Genomic DNA, 11632 nt, shown 5'->3' on the forward strand with positions numbered 1-11632 from the left:
GAAAGAGTTCTTCTCTTGGGATCTACAAACTACCTGTGCAATTTCATCGTGACATAGTGAAAGAAGAATGATGTGTCTAAGAGCACATCTATCATGAGACATTTCAGACACTGCATCTCTGAAATCCAAGAGCACAGCATTTGGTATCAGAAGCAACTCTCTCCTAACAGAAACAAGAAAAATCAAAGTGACAGAACAGGAATAAATTGTTTGGTGCAAGCAAGCAGCAGGGACCATCACCTTCCTGCAAAAAATAGGAATGAAGGGTTTTCTGAAAAGAGCAAGATAAACAATGCAAGGACCTGGAGCAAATAACTTCACTATGGTTAAGAATGGAGGATTTTGTCTTCCTTTCCAATCTAGCCCAGCTGTATAGCACTGAACATCACTCACCAATTCATTAGCTGTCTTTGTTTCCACTGCTCAATACTTCTTTGTAGTTTTTTGTTTCAACTGAGCCAACACACCACAAAAAAATAAAAGCCACAAAAAACCCCACCAACTCCCAAACCTTTCCAGAATTATGCCACACTCTGATAGCTGCCTTATACACCCTCCTCTCAAAGCCACAACCAGCTATAGTTATATTCTGTACATTTGGGGCCTCTACTACAAAGGCAAGCATTACAAATGTTGCTCTTTATCCCTTTGCCCTAAAACTTGTAGAAATAACTGCAGAATACTTATTTTCAAATACCTCCACTTCTAGAGGAAGGGTTATGGCTTAATCAGGACAAAATCCAAGCCCTTTCAAACACCACAACAGTTTTTTCTTGTTATAGCCACAAAATACACGTGGGGAACAACATGCAAGCATTCACACTGAAGTCTGTCTCAGGTGCAACACAAGGCACTGGGTCACCCTCTTCAAGGTTTTCCTAAACTACTGTCTGTGCATGCTAAGTGCTTTTGAAATGCTGCTTAACTCTAGATAATAAGATTGCAGAGACTGCAATTATCCACTGGAGCTGCACAGGCTTAAATTCACGTTGTTTTATACAGGTGCGTTTCAACTTAGAATATAGATGCAAGACATAACCCTGCTCTGCAGTCCCGAATCAGCTTTCTGTTCCACAGGAAGCATTTGAACAAGCAGATACCTAAAGCACTAGAAGGAGCACCAATGCTTTGTCAAGTGCCAGACACGATAAGATATAAAATCTTCCCCAATTTTTAACTTCTGTAATTCTTATGTGTATTATTTCCTAGAGAATCAAGTTTTTCCTGGCTTCCCCAGAAGATCTGATAGGAGAAACAAACTTCTAAGTGATCTGCCAGCAGTTCTATCTCTTCAGTTAAATCCAACCCATAATAAATAAAATCAAGCTTACTACTTCCATCAGTACTTTATACTATCCATTGATTAATGTCTTCTTTTAGGCCTTAGAAATTAAGAACAACTGTTCCCTCCCAAGAAACACAGGAACTAGATTATTTGTCTGGTGCCACCCAGGAAGTTTGTATCATCATGTTTCCACGTAAAGCTTCCATTTGAAAGTCCCAACCAACCTGAAACATTGTTTCACCACTTTCCATTTTCGAACCCCAGCAAGAAGTCAGCATTTTGCAGTTCATTAATTTAACCACTGGACTTCAGGATCCTTAAAGTTGTCCATTACATGCTATGCAATGGCTTCAAACAGCTAGCAAACTATCCACTTTAGTTTGCTCCCACAATCTAATATTTTAACTTGATGTATGAAGGTGGAATGGTCACCTCCAGGGTCTCAGCTAGACCCTGCAAGTAAAAAAAGAACAAAACAGCACAAGGGGAAAGATCTCCAGCATCTCACTGGATTACTCTGATATCAAATGACGCCACAAGATAATTCTGTTACCCGATTGTCTGGGTAGTATTTATTTTCTGGTTACGATATTCACCACCACTGCCCTTTTCCACCACTTATTAACAAACTGGTATCTTACATTTCTTGCAGCAAGAAACAAAGAAATGCACTTCTCCTCTCTTCAGATGCATGCTTACATGGCTGAGGTAAGACCTGTGCTACAGCATTCATGATAGAAGGACTTCTACCCTCGTCTACATAAGAACAGCTCTACCATGGTAACCTTGTACCTCACCACCACCAAACAACTGCATGGGCTTATGGGGAGACAAACCTAAGACCTTCTGTGACTTGCAGATGAGGAGTTTCTTGAGCCAAAAGTACTGGCTCTACCTGCTAAGCCCTGCAACTTCTAGGGTGCATTAGAAAAGGTGTGGTTAGTCGGTCAAGAGAGGTTCTCCTCCCCCTCTATTCTGCCTTGGTGAGGCCGCATCTGGAGTATTGTGTCCAGTTCTGGGCCCCACAGTTCAAGAAGGACAGAGAACTGCTTGAAAGAGTCCAGTGCAGAGCTACAAAGATGATGAAGGGAGTGGAACATCTCCCTTATGAGGAAAGGCTGAGGGAGCTGGGTCTCTTCAGCTTGGAGAAAAGGAGACTGAGGGGTGACCTCATTAATGTTTACAAATATGTAAGGGGTGAGTGTCAGGGAGATGGAGTTAGGCTTTTCTCAGTGATGACCAGTGATAGGACAAGGGGTAATGGGTGCAAATTGGAGCATAGGAGGTTCAAGGTGAATATCCAAAAAACATTTTTTACTGTGAGAGTGACAGAGCACTGGAACAGGCTGCCCAGGGAGGTTGTGGAGTCTCCTTCACTGGAGACATTCAAAACCCACCTGGATGCGTTCCTGTGTGATGTACTCTAGGTGACCCTGCTCTGGCAGGGGGGTTGGACTAGATGATCTTTCGAGGTCCCTTCCAACCCCTAAGATTCTATGATTCTATACTAGATTCTCTTCTCAAACCAAAATTTACTAGAGTGAAGTAAAGAAGTTAGCTCTGAGCATGAAATAAGAATCAGATGTTACCAGCCTGAAGGTTTTGTTACCAGGTATTTTTTTTACTTAATGACTAACACTGCTTTGCTCCACTGGTGCTGTTTTGATTCTTCCTCATGTGTCCTTTAGCTTGAACTAAGGAGATGAATTATAAACTCCAACTGTTGGTTTTCATGCAATAAGATGATGTCATGATTAGATCACACGTTCTCTGGGTAACAAAACACCCTTAAACAAGGGGCTGCGTCATTTAAGGTTTGGCACATACATGTGTAACAAACACACACTTGCTTTCAGAACACTTCTCTGCCCTTAAAAAAGTGTTGTACCTCTCTCTGCATTAATTTTGAGCCAATTATCAACGTTTAGCTTTGGTTAGGGGTCAGATAAATGCAGAAAAGGACTTTTAATTGCATGTATCACATCTCCCCAGGGATTTAAACAAGTCCCTGTGCTGAAGGGCACTTCATAATATACCCCACGGTGCTCCACTGAATGTCTGGCAACCACAGCTAAGTCCTGTTCCCCTGGCTGCTCTGCTATAATGAAAAATTCAACATAAATGATAACCATGCATATATCCAACAGCACTACAGCTGGCCTACAGAGATCCCACAAATGAAAACTCATGCAAACATGGGAATTCCACAACAGAGACATTTTCTGGAAGCCCCAATAACACCACAAAATATCCACCATCACACTTCCTTTTTTCTCTCCGCAAAGACAGACAGGCACAGTGCAGGAAACAGCAAGTAGAATACTTACCAAATTCATAGACTTTTTTACATTTGGTCTCCAAATCATCTATGAGGTCCTGCAGCCGACACTGCTTGGCCAACCTCTTGCAATCATTTACATATTCTACATCAATATCAAGACGACCTGCCAAGCAGAAATGCAGCCAGCTCTTTTAACCCGTATCTCATAGGTGTAAAAATGGGAAAAGTTAAGGACTGAAGACTTAATGGCACAAGTTCAGTAATTATACACTTTTCATCATCCAGATACAACTCAGTCCAAGAAGGTAAGTTGGTACCCTATTTCTTCAATGAATGCCAGTTTGGCATCTAACTCACATCCCCACTTTCCAGTGTCTAGCCTAACAGTTTCATTTAAGAGGCTGAAGATTGAGCAGGCTCATTCAAAAGATGTCTAATTCCCTCAGAAAATCAAAAATAGCAGCACAACAGCAGTTTACATGACTGCCATTGGCTACCTGGTTTCAAGTAAGAAAAGCCTTTAGGCTCACAAGCTGTCATCCCAAAATGTTTTACAATCACTGAAAACATGGCAGTGTACATTTCTGAAAACAGGGACCAGAGGAAGGTGAGCCGTGAAGATGAAGTTATTTTCTGGCACCCCCTCCTGGCCTGAAATAGTTCAGCACTTACAATGTATTCAATAAAACATTTGGCATTTTCAGAGGTTTAGGCTCAACTTCTATTCAGAAAAAATATTAGAAAGTAGTCAAGTCACTCAGCACACACTGTTCAGGTCTGTCAGACTAAAAATGTCCTATATGTGAATTTGGCTTTTCACCATGTTAGGGGATTGTTATCCCAGATGACAGATTAACTTAAGTTAAAAACACATTCTCCACATCCATTCACCAATCAACTTCAGCCGATTCTTGTTTTTTAATTGACTGTATAGTTATTGGCAGGATAACAACTGGCAAAGGGTACAAACAACTTGGATGAGCTGAGGATTGCTCACATGCTCCTTTTCTGCCAGCAGAGAGGATGTGTTGGAGACTCCTGCACCCAAACATGGCTGTCTGCAAGCCTGTGCTGCCCAAGCAGTGCTGTGGCAGAGGCACAGCCAGCTGCCCACCAGCCATGTGTACATCCCTTAGACAGCAAGTCATTTACCTGTGTACAGATACTGTAGAAGAGAGCCAAAGGCTGCTGGGTTAATCTAAAATAAAACATGAGAAAGTTACTTTTAGAATTCCTAGGAACTTAATAACAAACTTGAATACCTGGATACAATCATGATCCTGAACAAGTAAAAAAAAAACCACTTAAATAGCACCTCAGACACTGCACCTAGTTCCCTAGTTCCTTGCTGCCATTCCACCTGGTTTACACAGTTCTTTAAGGGTATCAACTGCTACTAATCCATGTACCTAGGGGGAGAGGACCTGACTAACGGAGGTACTCCAAAGACTTATAATACAGGGTCTGTAAAATCCAGTCTTTCATTGGTCACAAACATTTTCAACTCTACTTAATTTGAGAGGAAATACATGTTCTTGTACAAAGAGAAAGGAGAGACATTAAGTAATGTCCTGAGAAACTGGAAGTATGTTTGTTAGGAGAGGTTTTGCACAGCCACAATGAAGCTAAAGAAACATATGCCAGCGTATTGGTGATTAATGGATGGAATGCACTTATGGCCTATTTAGTTTTTGCTGCAAAGGTAACAAAAGGGACTCAATTAGTGCCAATTGTGGAGATGATGTCTTCACTACAGACCACCTGTCCACCAGGAATTAGACAGACAACTCATCCCACAGAGGAGCCATGACGCAGCTGGCAGATGGTAACAGCTACCTGCTACTGCAATTAATGAAGTTTGAGCCCATAACGGGGAACAAAGGGGAAATACACATTTTATAGCCTTTTGTTATCTGAATAAGATGCTATTTTATTGCATTAAGTGTCTCCACAAGCACCTCTCCTTGACTAGGGTCATTCTGAGCTCTGGGCCTATTCACGTGGAAGTTAACCCTCAAACTGTCCTTCCTACTCCTCTCACCCAGCTGAAACAGTCAAAGAAAGGAAAATGCTGGAAGCACAGCCTTGCTCACCAGTGGATGCTTCAGTACTATCATGTTCTTCCCCTTCCATTTGGTCTCAAACATTTCAGCAAAGTAGGCGCTGCGAGCGCTGAGAATGCAGCGGTGGGCACAGAAGGATTTGCCATGAACAATGAAAACAATGTCACTTTGGTAACCCTGCTCCAGCAGCCTGTGAGGAACAGAAACAGGGAAAATTCATTGCAGAATGAGAAAGGAGAGAATGGAATAAAGCTAGTGGGGAACATGGCACGATTAGGTCTAAATGAAATCCCTCTGGATACTGCAGCCTCTCACTGCCCAGGTAAGTGGCCAGCACAGGGCAGCTTGTATTTCACATACTAGACTGGGATCTCTCACTCTCTCCAATGACTCAAAGGTTTTGTTAGTGTATGAGGAAGGCTTGAGAATGAAACCTTCCTGCCCTCAGGTGAATCTCTGAACACATGGAACAGATTTTTAAAGAGGAGCTAGTTGTCCCCAAACACACCTCTAAAGGTTAATCCTGCTTTTAAATTGTCAGATGACAAAAAAACCCTACAGAAACACACACTTTCAAAAAGAACCACCACACCACAAAGTAAGGTGCAACCTTCCTGCTTTCTGAGCACTGTCAGTGTGCCTGCTTTAACCATGCAGTAAATACAAGAGGACTTGATGTCACCCACTTCAGGAGAAGGAAGGATGTTACAGGCATGAAATGCAGGCAATTGCCACATCAGAGATGAAGTCTTACGATTGCATGTCCACACCTTCATCTTTAAAAGGAAAAAAGCCAAGACTGCTACTTGTAGAGTTTACAGCAACTATCAACAGCGTTTCCCAATGCCCACCACCCCTTGCATATTTATCCTCACAAACATCTCCAAAAGGTTAAATCAGGCAGACATCAGGCATCACACTCCTTCTAGAGAGCAGGACTGGTACACAGAAACATGTAGGGTCACACAAAAAGATTATGTCAGAGCAGCACCTTGAATGCTGATTTCAGTCTCCTGCCACTAGAATATCCTTCCTGCTAGTGCTTCTGTGTTGTTTTAGACAAGACAGGTGCTTGGGTTTTGCCCTCCACTGTTGCCCTTTATTTCAGTTTTAACACAAAGCCTGGAAAGAGCACTTTTTTTTTTTCACGTGCACTCAACCCTGTATCAACTGAGCCACAAACTCACCCCGGGAGTGATAAATCAGCCTGCTAAATCCTACTTCCCTGGAAGGCACAATCTGATTTTACTCAGTTAACTGAGTTTTGTTCTCTCCCTCTTTCTCCACAGCTTCAGAAACTAGGACTAAATAGTAACAGGAAGATTGTCAGATCTTCCTAGGACTTTTGTGTTCTCCAATTTCGAAGACACAGTTGCTGCAACCTTGTTTGTGTTTATTTTTGTTTTTTTAAAGTCAGTCCAATGGGAAGGAAAAGTAAAAACGAACCCAAGTCTGTATAATAATATGAAAACTACCGGGGCAGAAAAACAGCCAAAAGAAAAGAATGATACTATTCCTCTACTCCTAGACCAAGTTAGCCATCTTCTATAGCTCTAGGCTAAGACTAGGAGATGTGACAGGCAACTCTGAGGAACACCTTAAGATATAACACATTTTAATGAACAAAGAACTGAACGTTGTCCATATAAGTCAGTTTGAGACTTCTTAAGATGCTCTGTCTCAGAAATGAGACACCTGTCATCACTGCTGGAAACCTCAGCTCGTGGGCTAGGGCAATTCAGGCCTGAAACTTAACTTCAGATGACATATTACCCTGAATTGCTGACACAGTTTTAGCAATCTGATCTTGGTTTGACAGTCAAGGATGACAGTCTAATGCTTCTGCATTAGAAAGACCAGCTTTCCGTTGGCTTTAGAGTCTGTATCTAAGTCACTGGAGGCTGTATTTTAAACACACACATACCTGGAAGTCATCCCTTAGAGTACAGGGGAAGGAAGCTCTACAAGTGAGGAATGAGACAGGCTACTAATCAGTTGCCTTTCAAATCTGCCTTTGACAGAGAAGTTGAATATCCGGCTTAACAACTAAGACAGGCTGGCAGACAGAACACACTGCACGTGGAGCTGCCTCAGCTGCTCACCTCTGAAGGAAGACATCGTAGTAGTCTCTCTTCATGCACTTGGCTGTGATCTGCTTGTACTCCTTCAGCAGGCGGCGGATGGCGTCGCTCAGAGCTCCGTACAAACAACGCTCCCCATCAAAAGTGTTTGCCTCACATTTTGCTCCTGCAAAACGATTACAAGTAGATGCCAGCAGGCAGTTACATCTTTCTGAAGTGTGCCAGAACAGTCACTAAATGAGTAAGACTTGGCTGGTGACGTGTTGTACTTCGATCCCCTATGCTAATGAGTATACTACAACCGCTAAGCTCCCCTTGCATGTGCCTAACCTAAAGCTGCTCTCCCACAGCAAAATCCCTTCTTAAGTCATGACTCATTTAAAGTGACCCTGGCAATAGGCATCTCAGCATGGTTCCAGCAGTGCCCTGGGAAGAAGAATCTCACTGTACAAAGAGTACGATCACTCATTAGACTTGAAACAGCTCCTCCTAAGAGATGCCTCTTCAGTTGAGAGTCTGCTAGAAATTGGGATTTTCTTATTTTAGAATTACAGAAGTGGCTGATTAAGATGCTCTGAATGCAGTGGAAGAGACAAACCTTTAAAGATGTGACTCTGCACTCTGATTCCTCTGCCAGAACACAGAACAATCATCACTACCAATGGCAATTTGTGTGCTGGGAACCAAATGGGCAGGCACTTGGCCTGGAGACTTTGTCTTGCTTTGTTTGGGGTCAGTGAAAGCCCTTGCTTTTCAGCTTTAAGTCCTGTTTAAAATTTTTGCAAGGCTATCCCAGAAGAGTACAAGAAAGTTTTTCACAGCTAGGTACAATTCTTACATCAGTATACTCCCAACAGCAATGCACCTTTGCAAAACATCATCTGTGACCTTAGAAAGTCTCAAGTCATCACAGAACACTTCCCTGCAGCAAATGGTCTGCAAAAAGGACTATAAGAGTGTGTTCAGGGCTCCCACTGCAGCCTGACATTGCTCATCAGATGGTTGGTTGTAAGTGAATTAGTTTCCACAGGGACAGCTAGAAGGATACACAACTCCTACAGACCAGTATGCAGAAATGTACTGCACCCATAACCACCATACATTTGCTCACCATTGGCTAGGAGATAGCGTACAAGCTCCTCATGTCCACAGAGGCAAGCATAATACCTGACAAGAAGAAGAGAAATAAAATTAAAGATACAGTAAGAAGAAAAATTCAGTGTCTGGGTACACCACAGCATGCTAACCTCAGCACTGAGCTATGCATAATAAGCTCAGAAGATTACAGGAGTGAGGAATTGCTGCTGTAATAGCATAGAAGTCTAAACTCAGCAGTAGACTAAGCAGGATCTGTTCCCAGCACTCCTAGGTACTGCTGTCCTGCAAGGAGATCTCAAGGTCCCAATCTGGGTTCTGTATCTTTTGTTGCACCACCAGCTGCCAAATCTATCCTCATTTTAATGGAGCTGGTTTCATTGGCAGTCAGCAATTCCACTGAAATCTGAAAAACACTCTTTGCTCCTCCTGTTGCCAATCAGACTGCTGCACACTGTGGTAACACAGGCACAGTACCCACATTGGATGTACAGCAGATCCACCCCTCGAAGTCCTACTGAGGATGAGCTTCACTTTCACCATCTAAGCCCTTCATGATTCTTTTTCACAAGACCCTCAAATTGTCCTAAAAGCTAGGAAAAATCCCTAAACTGCAATCCAGCTGACAAGTGTCAATCTGTCTTTACATTGCAAAGTTATTTGGTACTCTACATATAACACAGATGTCTGAAGGCACTATGGAGTTGGGACGTGGGGAGGTAAAAAGTTCACATCACCCTCCAAGCACCAGCATGGGGACTCCTCACTACCTACTTCATGCTCACAGCCCTGCCAGAGATTCTGCATTTCCTCAAGCCAAACCTTCGTGCAAAAACCCATGCTCAAATGCCATTAAAAAGCTTAGGAAAAGCCTGATCAGGCCAAAATAAGACTGCTTAGTCCAGGTAATTTGGTCACAAAATTAATCACCCTTCTGAGCATTACTACAACAAATGTCAGTCAGAATGGGAAACAAAGACATATTTAACACAGCCTCCACAGAGAAGAAAAGCAGAAAAATGCAGCCAAGCCTCCCCAAAAGCAGAATCTGAGATGATGATGTAGAGAGAGGAAAAGAGCTCTGAAAAGCATCCCCTCCCACCCAGCAGGCTCCAGGCTGCAGGACTCACAGAGGTGTACTGTCCCATTTATCACGGACATTAATTTCCACGTCTCGCTGTTCAAGAAGGTATCTGGAAGAAAAGGAAGAGTGAAGTTATAACTCCAGACAGCTGCTCACTCAGTCCCATTTTCTTATTTCAAAAGATGTAACTTTGAGTTTATACAGTAAGTTCCAAAGGTAGGAGGACCCTGCATTCAACACGGGGAGTTGTCAGCAGTGGCTGAAGGAGCACCAGAAAAATCCTCAACCCAAGGAACAGCTTGCTGCAGCACGGCTAGACAGCTCTGTGTCAATCTTCAGTGGTGCACGTGGGGAAAGAGGTGAACCAAACCCACCTCCTGCTGACCCCTAACAGGGCAGCAATCACAAAAAAAACCCTGAGCACTTCAGCAGTACCTTCACATCCTCCTACAATGCTCCCAGCCTGGATGCTTACAAATATGTGACTAAGTTGACAAGGCCAAGGCCAAGTTCCCATTCTGCTGGTGGCTTTTCTTGCCACAAGTAACAACATCAATGTCACTTCAGACTGCTCTTAATTCCTGCCACTTCCTTGTCCTGCTCATTTAAGTTGTATTAAAAGCTGCTAGCACTCCCTCTTTGGCACCTCTAGAAGCCAGCTCTTGCCCCGTACACAAGCCTCCTACACAGCCTGGCTCTTGCTATAGTCTGTCCCCAGCTACTGCAACAGCCAGCTCTCAGAAGTCCCTCTCAGCCTTCTCAAAGATTCTCAAGTTGTTTACTCACCTACCACATCAATCCCTTCTTTCACTTCCTCCATTCCTGTCTCAAACCACAGGTTCCTCTGACCAGAGTTAAAATCCTAAGCAACTCAGCTCCTTTCTACTCAGTCCCATGTGGTCAACTCATCCCCTCCACTTTGACAGCATCCCCAGACCTATCATTTCTATGCTGCTCATCTAGAACCTCTGCAATGGCACCTGCAGGGCCTCTCCTTCTGCAGTAAAGGTGAAATCTTCTACTTGCAATAAAATAATGTGAATACACAGCTGGTAACAATGTTCCTCAGGCCGCATGTATCTGCCTAATTATCCTTTGTTTATGAGCACCTTGAAATAGAAAGGCTCTATACAATTATCTGGGAAAGATCTACATGTTGGGATCTCGGGGAACTCACCTTCATCAAAAGGTGAAGAGTATTCTTAAGACTCAAATCATGAGATGCAGCAGAGCCTGTTGGAAATGCTAGGCCTGTGCTCCACAACATCCATTCACCCTGCAAACAAGCCCATCCGACTCCTCACCTGGGATCACTGCAGCCAAGTCGTGCTGCTTCAAGGTAAGCAAGGAGGCTTGAGCTGAAGCTCAGCAGCCCAGGGTTCCTCAGAGATACTACCACAGTCCACAGCACCAGGCAGCTAAATATTTCCGTATTTTCCAGAGATCTGGCTTCCTATGAGTGCAGTTTCCAACAGAAGGAGCGACTGAAAAGACTTTTGCGAGGCCATTTCCCAGCCGGCATTTTTAACAACTAAACACCCACCAATCGCCTTGATACTCAAGACACCTGAACCGTAAGAAAGCACGGGAGCCTCACCGAGAACCCAACACCAGCAAACCCAGAGACCCAATTCCGGGGTGGGGGGAAGCAATTTTAGTGGCCGGGTCAAACCGGGCACATGCCCGGGGGGGCTAAAGCAAGGCCTGAAGCCAGGCAGTCCCACCCGGGGCTGGCCCTGCCTC

General features: G+C 43.6%; 1 protein-coding gene across 1 annotated transcript in view; it reads right to left on the bottom strand.

Annotated features, from left to right (window-relative positions):
- ABTB1 (ankyrin repeat and BTB (POZ) domain containing 1) overlaps positions 1 to 10709 on the bottom strand; it is a 24791-nt gene extending 14082 nt beyond the window's left edge. Inside the window, exons 1-7 of the mRNA XM_009999300.1 lie at positions 10672 to 10709; positions 9936 to 9998; positions 8822 to 8877; positions 7732 to 7876; positions 5660 to 5819; positions 4719 to 4764; positions 3613 to 3729 (exon numbers count right to left, since the gene is read on the bottom strand). Coding sequence (XP_009997602.1) covers positions 3613 to 3729; positions 4719 to 4764; positions 5660 to 5819; positions 7732 to 7876; positions 8822 to 8877; positions 9936 to 9998; positions 10672 to 10709 — 625 coding nt within the window. The remainder of the gene's footprint in view (positions 1 to 3612; positions 3730 to 4718; positions 4765 to 5659; positions 5820 to 7731; positions 7877 to 8821; positions 8878 to 9935; positions 9999 to 10671) is intronic.
- Positions 10710 to 11632: the final 923 nt, after the last annotated feature.

The sequence above is a fragment of the Chaetura pelagica genome, unplaced genomic scaffold (assembly GCF_000747805.2).
Source record: "Chaetura pelagica isolate M959 unplaced genomic scaffold, ChaPel_1.0 scaffold316, whole genome shotgun sequence".
In the NCBI taxonomy this organism is placed as follows: domain Eukaryota; kingdom Metazoa; phylum Chordata; class Aves; order Apodiformes; family Apodidae; genus Chaetura; species Chaetura pelagica.